We start from the raw sequence: 17,945 nt of genomic DNA on the forward strand, positions 1-17,945 counted from the left end.
ACAACAATTCAATCTTACACTGCATGGAACTACATAAATGTATTATTGTTATTATGGGGGAATCCTAGGAGGCAGCCTCTTGCTTTCAGATAGGGTCTTTCAATGTATTCCAGGTTGGCTTAAAGTAACTGCAACCCTCCAACTTGAGATTACAAGTATGTGCTACTATACCTGGTTACAAATTCTCTTTAAACGGACAAGACTTTGGCTAGCTATTTGTGTCTGACATGGGCACAGGTGACTCAGTCTTGGAGGACTTCCTGAATTTCTTCTAGATGCTAACACATTTGTAAGGGGGAAAAAATACCCACAACTGTCCCATCTTCTGCCCACCCTTGAGCTTCTGGAGAGGTCACCAGTGGCTTCTGCTCTGTTCATCTCTATCACAGTGGCACAGAAATGCTGCAGTAGATGAGGCTGTGCCTTACCCTGGGCTCCACTGGACAGTTCCCAGTCCTGCTGGGTATTGGAGTTCACTTCTCCAGGCCCACTTTTGCTGCCAATGTCCAAGCAGTTGACCAGATCTGGTAGCTGTACAGAACAGTCATATGCAAGGTCCATGTAGTGGTAGAAACCAGGAATCAGGAAAGTGATGTTCTAGGGAGCAAAGCAGTGACACTTCAGAACCTAGGAAGATCCATTCCGACCCAAGGATGCTCTAGCTTATGGGAGCTATGTACCTTCCAGAGGGCTCAGAACACCACTGTGGTCCATCCCTACACAAGAAGAGGTGGTGGAAGAGTGAGACACGACTTCTGAGGCTGAGGTAAGCCTTGGAAGGCAGGATGTTCTCATGAATGTCAAACAACATCCAAGCCAAGAATGGTAGCTATTAAGGCCTCAGGGTTCCCACACTCGGCTAGTGGATCCCCCCACCTGGCACCATGTAAAGCAGAATGGCCTTTCCCTACTAAGCCTGCCCCAATAGGCTGATTCATGCATGGCCAAAGTACATGACTTGGAGTACTTTAAACATTTTCTGTGGAGGCTTGTACAGACCATAAGACCACCCTACAGGTCTGAGTGAAGAATAAGGGGAAGTTATGGCCTCAACCCTGGTAACAACCCCACGCTCTTCTCCTCATCTGCCTACTAGCACCCATGCTCAGGATGTGTGAACAAGCAGTATCTACAGTGTGACCAAAACCTGGTTCAATGGGCCAGACCAGAGCCAGCTGGGTGGAAATAGAGATCCCAAGCAGAAGGCCATCTTCCTTCTCTGGAATGATCCAGGAGACAATCAGTCCAAAAGCAGCCCCTGATGTGGGGCCCAGGAAAATGAGATGGTTGGTTGTAAATAGATGGATACGGCCTGTAAGTGTTACAACTCATCAGCTTCAGGTTCTATGACACATGCACAACAATTTCCTCAGAGTTAAGGAGATGGGAACTACCTTGCCCAGGAGCTCTGTCTTTCCATAACCAAACAACATTAGTGCAAAGCTGTGGTTGATGCCATAAATTGTGCCGTCAGGCAGGAGGGTAATGAGGCCACTGATGGTGCAGAACACCCACACAGATGCCTGGTAATCTGGTTCAGAGGCAGCCTCACTGTCAGCTACAGCCTTTCCACCGGGCGTGGACTTCAGCTTTAGACTGAGTGGAAAAGTGGTACCGTCTCTGGCTCTCCCAACAGACCTCTGAATCTTGAGACCCTGAAAAACAGACAGCCCCACTCAGTGTTATAGCAGTACTATGCGGATGCGGTCCTGAGCTGTGATGTTTCAGATCAATCCCAGCTCCACTCGCATATCTGTGCTAAGAGCATCCCTCATCCATGACGCTCTGCCAATCCCCCAGCCCCACCCTGCCCCAATAATTCAGAAACCTAGCAAAGCAGCAGCAGGCAGAGAGGACTCAGGGTCTAGAATAAATGCATAATGAAAGGATCAAGGTGTTTTAGCGTTTTATTAAAAAGCAGAATAACCTTTTTAGACCCTCATAGAAGAATATTCTAACTACCTGTCACACACAATCTCATCCCTAGCAGGCATCTGTGCCAAACTAGAGCCTGGTGACAGCAGCAAGCTACACCCCTCTCCTCAGCTCCAAGTCTGGAAGGGAAAGAAAGCTGGAGTGTTTCTCCAGCACCTCATAGTCTCCATGTATGCAGAGTCCATCTATGAGAGTAGCTGTGACAATTAGGGTCATCATGACAGAGACTAGAACCACCTACAAGGCCTGCTAAGACAGGCCTCTGAGCCTGAAGCGGTTTATCTTGACTGCACTGAGTGAGGTGGGAAGACCCGCCCACTGTGGGTGGAACCATTCCCTCCTTGGGATCCTGGACAGTGCAAATGGAGAAAGGGAGCTGAGCACCAGCACGCAGTCATCGTCTGCTTCCTGATAATGATGCAATGTGACCAGCTGCCTCATACTCCCGCTGCCTTGGATTGTACCCTTCAACTGTAAGCCAACATAAACCCTTTAGCTTGCTTTTGTCAGAGTTTTTTTTTTTTTTTCATAGCAACAGGAAAAGCCACTAAGATAGTAGCCGTGACTTCCCACCTAGTCTTCCGTCCTTCCAACCTGGAGGCACTGGTTTCCTGCTGTCACGCTGAAGGACCATCCCATCTACCTTCTCAGCTCCTCCCCCAACATACATACAATCAAGTCCTTACATCATATACTGTCTGCTTCTATTATTTGGAAGGCATGTAATTTTCCAATAAAGACTTGAATATAGCCAGGCATATGGTGTACACTGTAATGCTAGTACTTGAATGGCAGGGCAAATGAATCTCTGTGAGTTTGAGGGTAGCCTGATCTTCACAGAGAATTCCAGGACAGTGAGGACCACATAGAGAAACCTTGTCTCAAATAAAGTAAAATAGCCAGGTGTGGTGGTGCACACCTTTAATCTCAGCACTCGGGAGGCAGAGGCAGGCAGATCGCTGAGTTCAAGGCCAGCCTGGTCTACAAAGCAAGTCCAGGACAGCCAAGGCTACAGAGAAACTCTGTCTCGAAAAAAACAAAACAAAACAAAACAAAACAAAACAAAAGGTAAAATAAAAAACAAACTTGATTAGTACAGTAGGGTTTTTTTGGTTTTGTTTTGTTTGGTTTGGTTTGGTTTGGTTTTTCTAGACAGGGTTTCTCTATGTTATCTTGGCCGTCCTGGACTCTCTTTGAAGACCAGGCTGGCCTCGAACTCACAGCGATCCACCTGCCTCTGCCTCCCGAGTGCTGGTAGTACAGCGTTCTTAACCAGGGTGAGAATCTGGACCTAAGCTTTCTTTTTCACTGTTTCACTTCACTTATGGAAGACATAAGAAGTTAGGGACCATGTTGGAGGCTCATCTACTCTGTCCTGATCATAGTGAGCACCTTGTCCATGAGCACTGAGTTGTAAGAACTCAATACCTACCTACTACCTGGTAGAGCTGACCAGGACCCACTTCTGCCAATCCCACCCAAGCCCAAAACCCATGAGCCCAGCAAGGAAAGAGGATCAGAGTTCCCTTGTATAGATCCATCTGCTACCAAGAAAGACAGTGATTTGTTTGGGGCTGAGAATATACTTATGTATCTTGTCCTGCCATCTCCAGGACACCTGTTGCAGGAAGTTAGAAGTCTGCCTGAGAGCTGGTGAGCAGCAGCTGTGGTACAGCACTCTCCATACAGCACTGACACCAACCAATGCCCTGCCAATCTGTTAGCTACTTCCTCAGAGTAGAACAGAGAATGCCAGGACAAGGTGAGGGAATGGCTGCATCTCATGAACCAGGGTATATCCCAGGGTCCCAGGTTGCAGACTGCGTCATAATCATAAGCATCAGTTCCCCCAATGAATCATGTGTCTCTATATAAAATCCTATCTGTTTGGGGAACCCTACCAGGGTACAAGGTTACCCTAGAGATCAGCCCATCCTCCTGGACCATGGAAAGAGAGGGCTCAGGAAAAAAGGCTAGTTAGCCAGGAGACCCCTCAAGCTCTGAACCTTGGTTGAGCCTCAAAGCTCAGAGAATTAGAGTTAGAGCTTGCCCGCCCCAGCCAAGATTAATCCTAAAGTCAAATACGTAAGAACACCCAGCATCAGGCTGGGCATGGTGGTGCATGCCTTTAATCCCAACACTCAGGAGGCAGACACAGAGGCAGAGGCAGGTATATTGATCGCTCTCAGTTCGAGGCCAGCCTGGTCTACAAAGCGAGTCCAGGACAGCCAAAGCTACACAAAGAAACCCTGTCTTGAAAAAAAAAAAAAAAGAGCACCCAGCAGCAGAGCAGATGGCCAAGGACCTACCTTTGGGATGTGCTGGCCAGGAGGAGGGAGCTGCATGGATGGAATCAAGTCTGTGACACACTGCCCAACTACATCCTTTGGCGATGCGAACCCATGGAGATGAGCAAAGAGATTGTCGCATGATGTGATAGTTCCCTGGGGGAGGGAAAAAAAAAAGCAATGCTCTTTCCTGATAGAAGCTTCTCACGCTCCTTTAAAGTTCACTGAAGGTTATGCTCTAGTGTTTAGAAACTAAACGCAAGAACAATGTCACAACTTCTGCATCCAAAGTGCAAGAGGCTTGTCATGGGCTTTCACAAAAATACCATTTCCTCAAGTACCCTCCAAAAGCCCTGGCCCATACCGGACGCCTCACATCCCAGTTCATGTTCAAGTTCTACTCTAAAAATGTGACATCTTTAAGCTTAAGGACAATCCTAAGTAGTTATGATCATATTCCAATTTTACAGATAAAAAACGAGCAGCATCAGTGACCAGACTTGCCCAAGCAGGCAGTTCGTAAGGGACACAGCAAGGGCAAACCTCCACTTAGCTCTGGGTATGACAGAAAAGAGCATTGTGTCAGCAGAAGACAGCTGAGATTTGAAAATATACTCACAGCGGGGCCTGGTGGTGCACGCCTTTAATCCCAGCGCTCGGGAGACAAAGGCAGGAGGATCACTATGAGTTCGAGGTCAGCCTGGTCTACAAAGTGAGTCCAGGGCAGCCAAGGCTACACAGATAGAATCAGTCTCAAAAAGAAAGAAAGAAAGAAAGGAAGAAAGAGAGAGAGAGAGAGAGAGAGAGAGAGAGAGAGAGAGAGAGAGAGAGAGAATATGCACTCACATCACTCTGGAAGGCAACCCAGGCTGAGACCCTTTCCACAGGCTCCAGAACCACCACACAGCACAGGCCACGATCTTGCTGCAACCTCTTTATCCACACAGAGACTGGAATCTTCTCCCCATTTCGGCTGACAATATCCACCTGTAGACACACATTTACTGTACCAGGGTACAGAACACTGCAGTATGGACCCTGTAACTAGCATAGGAAAGTACTTGTCATCAGGAGAGGCTTTCCCCTGTGCTTTAGTGCTTTAGTGCAGCCAAGCTCCACCCACCTTTCAGAAGCCCATGAGGTTCTAGTCTTAGTGTTACAGTCTGAGTGATTTTTTTTTTAAATCAAGAGAGTTTTCATAGTCAATGTGAATGGCTAATCTTTGATTGCCATCCTTGACTGAGAAACACCTAGAAAACTCTTGAAGCATACATACGCAGGGTGTATCTATGATGGTACTTGCAGAGAGGACTGGTGTGTGAGTCAGTGGACCAAGAAGGCAAAACCATTCTTGAATGGGAAGCATGAGTCTATCTGGAAAAGCAGCAAGTAAGGAAAGCTCACGTGCACTCCCAGCTATCCTTTTGCCATTGGTGTGGGTGGGTTTGTTGCTTTTGTTTTAAGACAGGTTCTCATGTGGGCCTGGCTGACCTCAAGCCCCCTGTGTAGCCCAAGCTGGCCTTCTACTTCTCCTCTCCTGTGTGCTGGGATTATAGATATAGTAACTATCACCTCTGGCTTTTCTGGCTTGAGTGGCTCCTCTTTGCTATTACTATCACCCACGGACAATGAACTCCCGAGTTGTCAGCCTTGAATGCACACTTCCATCAGCAACTTTGCAGGGGGGTTTCATCCTCTAGACTGCGGCTGCATCATCAGTCCCTGGGCTTCTGAGGCATTTCCTAGCTGGAGTGGCTGCTGGTTCCACTGGTTCTTCAGCCTGCACACAGTTACTGTAGAATTATCCAGCCTCCAACCATGCAAGCCAATCTAATAAATGCCTCTACCCTGATACACAGTTCGTTCTGTGCTTCTGAAACCATTGCACTCAGCTTCACAGTAAGGTAGCAGGGGAAGAAAGTACTATCTTATTTCTTAAAGAAATAAGCAGCTGGGCGTGGTGGCGCACAGGAGGCAGAGGCAGGTGGATCGCTGTGAGTTCAAGGCCAGCCTGGTCTACAAAGTGAGTTCAGGACAGTCAAGGCTACACAGAGAAACCCCGTCTCGGAGGGAAAAAAAGAAAAAAGAAAGAAAGAAAGGAAGAAAGAAAGAAAGAAAGAAAGAAAGAAAGAAAGAAAGAAGCACTAAGGGCTGAGAGACAGCTCAGCATAAAAGTACTTGCTGCTCTTCCAGAGGATCAGAGTTCAGTGCCATATTGGGCAACTCAAAATTGCCTATAACCCCAGCTCCAGGGCCTACCACACTTTCCTCTGGCTTCCCATACATATTCGTACATATACAAAAAAATGCACATAAGCCAGGCATGGTGGTGCACACCTTTAATCCCAGCACTCAGGAGGCAGAGACAGGCAGATCACTGTGAGTTCGAGGCCAGCCTGGTCTACAAAGAGCATCCATGACAGCCAAGGCTACACAGAGAAACCCTGTCTCAAAAAAATTAAACAAACAAACAAATGCACATAAATAAAAATAAATATTTTTAAAAGGAAAAAGAAACAAAAAGGCATTAACATGGACTGAAGGCTAAAACTATTTTCTTAGTAGCAATCAGCTTCTTAATCCAGTAATTAGTTGGTACAATTGACCATGTCCAAGTTCTCCTGCCTAGGACTCAGGCCTCAGCACTCAACAATTCAACTCACCTGTCAATGTCCCAGATACACCCAGCAGCCTAGGAGAGAGGAACAAAACTCTCCAGTAAAACACTCAGCCCACCACCAAGCACCCAGCAGATAAACGGAATGTATGGATTAAAGGTAAGAATCAGGTGCAATAATACAATTCTATCATTTTGGTGGGCTTAGTAAGCAGATGGTTCAGCAGTGAGCGTACTTGCCATACAAACATGAGTACCTGTGTTAGGACCCCCCCAGAAACCCACTGAAACGCTGGGTGAGAGTGGAGGTCCACCTGTACATCCAGTCTCAGAAGACAGAGACTGGACCCCCAGAGCAAGCCAGCTAGCAAGTCTAACCATGAGAGAGATATCCCTGGGTCTGCCTGAGAGACCTGCCTCAATAGATAAAGTGGAAGAGTGATGCAGGATGGTTCCTGACCCCAACCTCAGGCTACCAAATGCATGTACACACACATGAAAAAAAATGGGGGAAATAATGTCACTTTTGTGGGACTTTCAAGTGATAACCTGCAGGTTTTTAAAAACAAATCCAAGCCTCAACCCTCACCAAAACATGGGGCTCTCTAAAGACACCAAAGCTCCACAGCCACTATGTTCATCTTAGGAATATTCTGTTTTTAAAGGGCCCTTCCCTCTTCTCATCTCAAGTAGACAAATAGTACCAGGACCAAGCTTCAGTGAAGATGCTGAAAGTGCAGATGCTGCCAAGCTTACAGCAGAATGGAGCTCAAAGTCAGAACTGAGACAGAGAAATGGAGCCCTTCCCTTTACACGCCCCTCTTGCCTTAAAGGCAGGGAAAGCAGCCCTCTACCCTCCCCAGCCCACCCACCCCCACCCCCACCCCCACCCCCCTACATGCACACCCATGCTTGAGCGCACACTCACTCACCACTGTGCCAAACACCACTGCGGCATGGCCATCAGCCTCCACATGCTCCTCGCTGAGGGCTTCCACCACCTCGGAATCAGACTTGAGGAAGAACTGTGCAAGCTTCTGGCCAATCAGGTCATGACTGCTATACCCTAGAAGGCTGCAGGCTTTGTCATTGGCAACCAGAATCTGCAGAGGACACACATATCACCAGCAGTTCCTCAGGCCCTAGAAACAACCAAGGAGAAAACAACCCTGGAAGCAACAAGGAGGCCCCAGACCTGCCCTTTCCTAGCACTGCCTCTAGGACAGCCGTTTTCAACCTGTGCATTGATACTACTTTGGCAAGCCTCTGTCTCTAAAAATACTTACATTATGGTACATAACAGTAGAAAAATTACAGTTACAAAGTAGCAACAAAAATGATTTTATGGTTGGGGGTCACCACAACATGAGAGGAACCCTACTAAAGGGCATTCACAGCACAAGGAAGGTTGAGAACTGCTGTAGCACCTTCCCTTCCGGGGCTCAGACAATAATGCTCACACTATGCACCTCTTATCTCTTTGCAATCAAAACCATCTATTTTTCTAATTACACTTAAAACAAATATTCCTCTGTTGAAAGGACCAGGTTTGACAACTTCAGAACCACAGCCACGCTGGACCTCAAACTGCAGCAAATACCTCTGTGGTTTTGGCATCCACGGTAAAGACAGCCTTGTTGGGGTTGCACACGGGGGTTGAGAGCAGGGGTGCAGAGCACCCTGAAGCCAAGCCACGCAGCAAAGAGCAGCAGGATGTATTGCCCAGTGGGCCAGCTACAGGGTCGGCATGCTCAGGTACAGCAGTGCAGTGCAGTTTACTTGTGCAGATGTTTTGGGCAGCCAATGATGAAAGGCAGTAAGAGCTCCACCTGTCCTCTGGGAGGAAAGGACAGAAAGTATTAGGTCTCAAATGGCTGCAGAACAGGCCTCTGAAACAGGCAGAGTATGCAGTCTGCATGGGCCCCAAGCACTTGTCTAACCCACAGTGCTAACACTCAGGCCATCACTGAATGAGTCTGTCCAAAATAACCCATGGGCCTCAGCAGCATGGGTCAGGATTCTCCAACAACTATAGAGAGCTCAAGAAGAACGTTTCTGTCTAGGTCATGTTAAGGCCTTGCCCTTCACACCCAGAAAGCTCTGTGGCTTACAATGTTCTCTCTCTAATACCAGTCACCTCTAGCCACTGGCCTGGCCACTTGTTCCTGAGAAATGTCACACAACTCAAAGGCTACCTGTTGGTCACCTGGGGGACCCTGCTATTAAGGTTGAAGTCTAGCACTTCTGAGCTTGGTGTAAGATGATGGACTCCCTTTCTCAGCTGGGTTCCCTCTCCGCCTGATCTGGGGAACCCCCTATCTTCTAAGGATCCTCACACAGCCCTCAGGGAGATTACAAGCCCTGATAAGAAACTTGTTCAATGTGCACCTGGGGATTCTTGGAAACACTCACCCTATGCTAATGAGATGTCTTGGCTTTCAACCAATGACCTTTGACCATACCTGATGTTCCTCCCCCATTCACATCAAGTACTGCTTTCCCCTCTTGTGATAGGGCTGGGTTGCTACACACAGATGAAGTATCCTGGCACCCCTAGCCCAGCGAATCAAACACATTCCCCTCAAAACCTCCCCTCCCACTGCCCAAGGGTTGTAAGTCCCCGTTTCACTGAAAATAAAAGTGGACAGCCACTGTTTCATCAAAGGCCACATACTGCTGGCTGCCTCAAGCTTTTGCTGTTCTCCAGCATGGTCTGCACAATTGCTGCCATCGTCTTCCTAGCACCACTCCGCCCACCACAGGGCCTGTCTGCAAGAGCAAGTTCTTGAAGTAGCCATTTTGTTTACCCAGACAAAACCAGCCTACTGTCTGCCCTTCTCTCAGTTTCAGAGCTCCGCGCAAGCCTCTGCTAAAGGCTGCTAACAAAGCAGCCACTGACTTGCCAAAGCTGGCTAGGGTTCCAGAACCCTGAATTCCTTTGACTCTGCGCTTCACCCTTTTCCACCCGAGAGCACGCACTTCCATGCTCAAGTGGGCCCAAGATTCCCAAGAGAGTACCTGACAAAGTGCAGGCTCCCACCAGACAGCCGCCCCTCTGCCTGCTTCCTCCCACAGGCTGTCTCTACCATCTAAAGGAGCTGTTCTTAGCCACCTATCCAATGGCTCCAAAATGCTTGGCCCATTAGTGAACCCCAAGTCTTCACCCCACTCCACCTACTGGAAGCACTGAGCTCCTCTTCACCTACCACCTAGAGCCAGACCCCCCCATCTAAGCACCTGAATGCCTTCCCCTTCCCCACCTCTGACCACCAACTGATCTGTCCACCTCACCTATCCCGCTGTACCTTTGCTACCTTGCAAAGATGAGTGTAGTTTTGGCCCATACCTCTGCCTCTAGCTCCTACAAGACTCAACCGCCCATGTCTCCCACACTGGCTTCTATTCTTCCTAAGTTTAAAACCTAACACATATAACCTGAGTCTTCAGCACTTTGCTGCCCCATGCTTTCTCCTTTCTTCTGTGTCCATCTAGAATCTAGACTTTCTCAGTATATGGTCTCGGCTTAACCTTCCAAGGCCACACACTCTCCTCAGCAGTGACCAAGCCAATGACCTTCTCACACCTCTACCTCTTGCCCCTGTTCCCTGGGCAGCTGCCTGTGGATCCTCCTGAAACCAATCTACCATGTCAACACTGAAGCACTGACACCTGGCTAGCCCCAGGGGAAACAGCCTCTTGGGAAGCTATGGCCTCTACCCTGCTTTCAACAGAACCACTGGCCCTCTCCCAGGAGCCATTCACCCACTGTCCCAAGACCCACAGACTAGCTGGGCCTCAATCTGTGATGCCCCAGCAAGCTGCTCTATGACCTCAAGACAGCTCCTAATGCCTCCCAGTGGTCTGGCTCCGGCTCCTGGACATCTCTGTCATCCTAAAGGTTTTCCCTGCTTTTAGATCCTCCTCAGTTTCAAGCACACTCCTTGCTGTTCCTCAGTCTTCCCCCACCTGAACCCCACCACTCAGTCACGCACCTCAAGACAGGTTAGCTATTCCCTCTGGCTATGGCCCAGGAAGATACCTCTAAACGCATAAACCCAGGGTTCCCAGGGGAGGAAACTGCAACTCAGTTTTCAGTTTACAAGGTTGATGCCCACAACATCACAAGATGATTACCAGAGAGGGCCATTCGGCTCTGGCAGAGTCTAGAAAGCCCATTCTTCCTGCTCAGGTGTCTATGGGCTATGGAGAGTGGCTTGCTGGACTCAGAGGAGGTCTGGGTAGCTGGGTCTTCCTGGGCAGGAGGACTCTCAGACAAGCATCTCCAGTCCTCAGTAAAAACAGGTGGATCTCTGTCCTCCATGGAGAGCAGGCCAACTAGTCACCCAACTCCTGCTTCCAGCAACCTATACCTGAAAAACACAATGTGTGCAATTTAACATGTGCAGTACAGAACACAAAAGCACTAAGCCAGCCTAAGTCCTGGCATCCCAGGTCAGGACCTACAGTGAGTGTAGTCAACTCATGTCTATGCTACACCAAGCTGTCTTAGAGAAATACACAGAAAGGCGTGGGAAAACAAGAAAAGAAGTGAGAAAGAGACTAGGAATGCAGTGGGAGGGGCCACAAGAGAAATCAGGAAATGCAGGTCTACGTGTGTAGAAATGCTCCCATGTCAAGGTCTTTACCGATGCCATAAGAACCAACCACACACAAGGCATACAACAAAAGCAAGACCACATTCAGAGACAAGACAGGTCAGGACAAGTGTTGTTTTCAACTCTTCATGTTGATATAACTGTAGACTCAAATACAGATATGGGGGGGGGGGAACAAAACAGAAAAATCCTGTCGCCCTCACTGAGTATCTGAGTGACAACACATTTTAGAGCTACAACACGGTGTCACTCTAGGAAACTAACCTTAAAGTCACAGGTGTTGACCCACCTTCCTTCGTGTATGCTGAGTTCCTGCAGCCTTGACTCAGGTGCTCAGCCCCATAACTTTCCACAGTGGGCACACTGAGTGGCCCCATGCATCTTATTGGCAAGCATGTCAACCCTGAGTGTGTATTTACTACTCTCCCAAGGCCACTCCACAGTCAGCCACTAAAAAGAAAGAATTTTCTGCCAGGAGCAGGCAAGGCCCACTAGTAATTCAGTAGTTGTTAAAGACAAGAACACAAGGTGGGACCAGCATCAGGACCACTGGCTGCATTTACCCACGGCCACAGGGAGAGCACAGGGCCAAGATATGCTCACCTTAAGCATGAGCCCCTTCTTCGAGGCTATCGTGTCAAGCTTCATAGTTTATGAACAAACTTCAGAAGCATACCTGAGGTCCTAACAGCCTTTTCCTGTATAGGATCCCCACACCAGCACACTTACACCTGAGAATCAGCAGGGAAATGCCTCATAAGGAAAATTGAGCTTGGATAAGCAGGGGGCTGGACACTTTCCAATGCAGGACAGAACTGTGGCACCTAGTAAGGGGCAAGCATCTACTCTTACAAACCACCAGAATTGCCAGGTGGCAGCACTCAGGAGGCAGAAGCAGGCAGCTCTCTGGGAGTTCAAGGCTATTCTGGTCTACAGAGCAAGTTCTAGGACAACCAGGGCTACACAGAAAAACCCTGTCCTGAGAAGAAAAAACAAAAACAAAACCCACCAGAATCTAGTTAGAAGCTCCTGGTGTGAAAAAGATTAAGCTTTGTCACAGGTGGAAGCAATCTTGGCGGGCTTTACCCTTGGGGCACACCATGAATACCTTGTGACAGACTGTTTGGAGCCTTCCTGGGCTTGGAATTCAGGAAGCCTACCTGGGAACCCCACCGTGGCTATTGTTTTCCTAATTGACCCTCGAAGGGAGAAGGAGACCGACCTTTGCATGTGACTGGGAGGTGGGGGAAGACAAAACAACAGGCAGAGGCGGAGAGAGCACGTGGAGAGAGCAACTGGACCGGACCAGCTCGCAGGTCAGAGAGACACCTAAGGACCTGTCCCGTGGAATAGATACCAGAAGGTTCACTCTTCTTTCCCTTTAACCTTTTTTTCCTTCTTGTGTATGCTAGTTGGGTTGTATAATAAAGTTTAGTTGTTAGTAAACAGAGCCAACATCTGGCGCCCAACATGGGGCCCGATGGGTTCCACAGTCCCTAATGATATGAGGGAAGATTCAGTATTTCAAGGGATAGAAATGTTGTTTCAGGGTATTGGCAAAATTGCAACTGCTGTTGCAAAACTCTTTCCTACATTATACTTACAAGAAATTCTTTGTTTTCTCATTGTCCTTTTATTACAATATTTCATGCTTAAAAGGATTAGAAGACAGGCTAATGACGTAGAAAAGCCGAAAGGGTCAGTAAATTCTATCCTTTTGGAAAAGATTACAGATTTGACTGGACAGATGGAAAGGCTAAAGAATGAAAATGAAGGGATGGAAAAGCGGATAAAATTTTTGGCATTTGGTAGTGATGAAGGACAAAAAATAGAGAGACCGGAAAGCCAAAAAAACCAAAAAGAGTCAATAAGCTCTATCCTTTTGGAAAGAATTACTGACTTGACTGAACAAATGGGCAATATACAGAGAAAACTGGAAGGGCTGGAAAAGCAGAAGGCATCTTTGGTTAAAAAGGGTGGAAAAGGTCAGAAACCAGAGGCAAAAGAAACCAGACCGACCAAAAGGTCTTTGGAAGTAAATGTACCAGTGGAGGATACCTCCAGTCACCCAGGCACCTTCAGCTTTTCCAGTCACTGTAAGACATGTACTCGAACAAAATGGTGCTGAGGGTCATGACGAAATAGCCTGGTGTCCTGTAGACATGATGGATTTAAAACATTTTAAGGAATCCGTCGTCAAATATGGTATGCACTCTAACTTTGTTAAACAAATGTTAAACAGCTGGGCCTATCAGAATAGACTTGTTCCCCAAGATTGAAAAAATTTGGTTTCAGCGGTATTAAAAGCAACACAACAGTTACAGTGGTTATCATGGTGGCAAACAAAGGCTATAAAAATAAAACAAAAAAATATAACACAGGAAATAAATATTAATAGAGATCAATTACTTGGTGATGGACCATATACTAACATGAGAGGACAAGTTCAATCTGACGATAGAGTGATTGAACAATGTCGTAAGGCAGCCTTGAGAGCTTGGGAGCTGGTAGAGGAACCTGGGAAAACAACTTTACTAAGGTGTTCCAAGGACCTCTGGAGCCCTTTACAGAATTTTTACAGAGATTAGGATCTGCTATAGATAAGGCGATGCCAGATTCTGACAACAAAAAGGCATTAAAACTTATCATGGCTTATGAGAATACAAATACTGAATGTAAGAAGGTGCTTAGACCGTTAAAGAAAAGAGGCGCTCCACTAGATGACTGGATAAAAGAGACAGTTAATATCAACTCTCAGGAATGTCAAAATAATATTGTGGGACAAGCTTTAGTCAGAGAGCCCAGATATCATAATACTCGGTGCTTCAATTGCGGTCAAATTGGTCATGTACAAAGAAACTGTAGAGATAAAAGGCACAATAACCCAAGAGAAAACGTAACTCGTAAAAAAGAACAAGGAGGTTCTGGTTATGATGGTAATGAGGTACCAAGACTCCCAGGGTGCTGTAATCGCTGTAGAAAAGGAAAACATTGAACTCGGGATTGTCAGTCTAAGCGAGATGTGCAAGGCAATATCTTGCCGACGGGAAACGGCAGGAGGGGGCCATCGGCTCGGGCCCCCGTAAACAATGCCAGCCAAATTCCTTTGGCCAGTCAGAAAGTGACAAACCCACAAAAAAACGGAAACTGAGTGTTAGCGATCTAATACATGCTACTAAAGGCAGTACAGCCTTGGATCTGGCTTCAAATATGTCTCTTACCCTAACTCCTCAGGTTGAATGTTACAAATTAAATACTGGTGTTTTCGGACCTTTGCCTTCAGGCACAGTAAGATTGGTTCTGAAAAAAAGCGGGCTGACTTCTCAGGGTTTTATTGTACATCCCGGTATTATAAATGGAGATTCTAAAGGGAAAATAAAAATCTTAGTATGTATAAAAAAGGAGATAAAAATCGATACCGGGGATAAAAATTGCTCAACTCCTACTGTTTCCTTACATTAAGGGCAAAGCCGCTCCAGTAGAAAAGACTGGTGCGTTCGGAAGCACAGAGACACATGTGTTCTGGCAAACAGTAATTAATGATCAGAGACCTAAGTTAATTATACAATTAAATGGTATTAAAATAAAAGGCTTGGTAGACAGTGGAGCCAACGTCTCCATCATTTGCCAAGTCTTGGAACCAAACTTGGCCACTTAAAAAGGTTTATACAAAAATTGTAAAAATTGGTAAGTTATCTCAAATAAAACAAAGTGTACAGTGGCTTGAGTGTGTGGGACCAGACGGACAGATAGGGAGACTAAAACCCTATATGGCTGACATTCCTATAAATCTATGGAAAAGAGACCTTTTACAACAATGGGGTACTCAGATTACTATTCCTACAAATACTGAGATAAACAAGGTTGAAACAATGGATAAATTAGTATGCACTTCTAGAAAAGAGATTAACGTTAAGTGATCAGAGGCGACCACAAGCTATGCCCATTGTCCAACCTCAAAATTCTTCAGGTTTAAAATGTCAAAATTTATAAGAGGGGCCACTGCTGAGATACCAACTGCCTTGCCCCTAAAATGGATTTTAAACAGACCTGTATGACAAAAACAGTGGCCCTTAACAAAAAAAAAAGTTACAGGCGCTTCAAAGTTTAGTAAAAGAACAGCTGGAGGCTCAACACATCAAAAAATCTTCCAGTCCCTGAAATTCCCCTGTGTTTGTGGTAAAAAAAAAAAAAAATCAGGTAGATAGAAAATGATAACAGATTTAAGGGCCATAAACAAGGTGATTCAACCCATGGGTTCGCTTCAACCTGAAATTCCTTTGCCTTCCTTATTACCTCGGTCTTGACATATAATTACAATTGATTTAAAAGATTGTTTTTTTACCATACTTCTACACGAGAAGGACAAAAAAAAGGTTTGCTTTCTCAGTACCTACTCTGAACAGTAATTCTCCAATGAAGAGATATCATTGGAAGGTACTTCCACAGAAAATGTTAAATAGCCCAACTTTATGCCAGTATTTTGTACAACAACCTTTAAAAATACTTCGTAAGCTGTTTCCTCAATCTATCATATACCATTACATAGATGATATTCTGCTAGCTGATTCTAATCCTAAAGTTGTAAAAAAAAATGTTTCAAAAAGCACAAAAAATTCTGCCATGCTGGGGATTACAGATTGCTGTAAAAAAAAAAAAAAAATACAAAAAAGAGATTCAATTACCTATTTAGACTATAAAATAACTAAACAAAAAATTCGACCACAAAAGGTACAGATCCGTAGAGATCAATTACAAACTCTTAATGACTTTCAAAGATTATTGAGAGATATTAACTGGTTAAGACCTACAATCGGGTTAGCTACCTATGAGTTAAGTAACTTGTTTCAAACTTTACAAAGAGATTCAGATTTAAACAGTCCTAGATGTTTAACCGCTAAAACAAAAAAGGAGTTAATTCTGGTAAAACAAAAACTTCAAAAGACATATGTAGATAAAATTGATCCTAAACTTGGTTGCATTTTGGTTATTTTGCCTTCAAAACATTCTCCTACTGGGCTTCTCATACAAAGAAAAGACAAGATCATAAAATGAATATTCCTGACAAATAAACAAAACAAAAAATTAAAAACATACATAAAAAATTTCTAAATAGATTACAAAAAAAAAAAATAAGGTTGCGTCAACTGTCAAAAATGGACGTCAGGAAAGGTCAACTACCATTACCTGCTAAAATTAACCCTAGAGGTAACAAAAAAAATGAAATTTGACAGATGGATGTGTTTCATTTTACATAATTTGGAAAAATGAGATATGTGCATCATACCATTGATACATATTCAGGTTTTCAATGGGCAACTGCCTTAAGTTCTGAAAGGGCTGACTGTGTGATTACTCATTTGCTGGAAATAATGGCATTTATGGAAATACCTACACAAATTAAGACTGACAATGCTCCTGCATATGTGTCCCTTAAGATGAAAAATTTCTTTATGTATTATAATATAAAACATGTTACTGGTATACCTCACAACCCCACAGGACAAGCAGTTGTGGAAAGAGCTAATCGTACCTTAAAAGAAATGCTTATTAAACAAAAGGGAAGGGTAAAGACACCCAGGGACTGATTAAATAATGCTTTGTTGACTCTAAATTTTCTTAATGTGAATGATGAAGGGACGTCAGCTGCGGAGAAATACTGGGTGATAAAAAAAACTGAGGAATTGGGACAACCAATATTCTTCAAGGACTTGACAACTTTGAAATGGAAACCTGCAGTAGTTTTGAGATGGGGTCGTGGGTATGCGAATGTTTCCACAGGGAGTGAAACTATATGGCTACCAACTAAACTTATAAAGATTAGATCTGACCATATAACAAGTGAATCTTAAGAGCTACCTGGTTCTTAACAGCTTGACATTGTTCCTTACAGCTTGGAGAACTAATGCCCTCTTCTGTCCTGTTGGTGTATATACAGGTAGAGCCCTGTATTTACAAAAAGCAGGACAATGCTGAAGACAGCAGGCAGCATGGGTGATTTAACCCCAAAAGCATGCCTCTGGCACCTCAAACAAGATGCCTCAACTAATGTTCCCTTGAAAAATTATATATGTACTAACATACCTGTACTAATGATTTCAAAAGTCTGCTTACTTTCAGAGCAAAAAACAGGACAATTATGAAGATCGAACTTCTGCCTCTGGCACTACTTCTTCTTCCAAAAATTTCATGCATATTAACAATAAATCGGCTAGCCGAAAGGATCGATCCCAAAAGGACTGGACAAAAACAGCTAGCTTTTCCAGCGCTTGGCCAATATATTATTTTTCTTGGATACCCGAAAAAGATTTTTCTCCTAAACAACATAAAGTAATTTTGAAAACACGACGCCCCCATTCCCAGTAGGTGGGATGTGTGTTTTTGGTGGGTTACCAATGCTCATCTTTGCCTAACAGGGTTATTTACAATTAATAAAAGTTCATTTGGAGATTTCTTTCTTCTTTCTTTCTCTCTTACTTTCTATCCCTT

The 17,945-nt window shown here is 45.2% G+C and overlaps 1 protein-coding gene across 5 annotated transcripts in view; it reads right to left on the minus strand.

The window, feature by feature from the left end:
- PASK (PAS domain containing serine/threonine kinase) overlaps positions 1-17,945 on the minus strand; it is a 44,146-nt gene that overhangs the window by 18,031 nt on the left and 8,170 nt on the right. For all 5 annotated transcript variants that reach the window (XM_084778344.1, XM_084778343.1, XM_084778342.1 and 2 more), the window contains exons 2-8: positions 10,975-11,210; positions 8,441-8,676; positions 7,773-7,943; positions 5,070-5,210; positions 4,245-4,379; positions 1,395-1,655; positions 429-597 (exon numbers count right to left, since the gene is read on the minus strand). In XM_084778344.1, the coding sequence (XP_084634470.1) occupies positions 429-597; positions 1,395-1,655; positions 4,245-4,379; positions 5,070-5,210; positions 7,773-7,943; positions 8,441-8,676; positions 10,975-11,161 (1,300 nt within the window). In that variant the 5' untranslated portion in view covers positions 11,162-11,210. The remainder of the gene's footprint in view (positions 1-428; positions 598-1,394; positions 1,656-4,244; positions 4,380-5,069; positions 5,211-7,772; positions 7,944-8,440; positions 8,677-10,974; positions 11,211-17,945) is intronic.

The sequence above is a fragment of the Acomys minous genome (genome assembly GCF_964271855.1).
Source record: "Acomys minous genome assembly, chromosome: 4".
In the NCBI taxonomy this organism is placed as follows: domain Eukaryota; kingdom Metazoa; phylum Chordata; class Mammalia; order Rodentia; family Muridae; genus Acomys; species Acomys minous.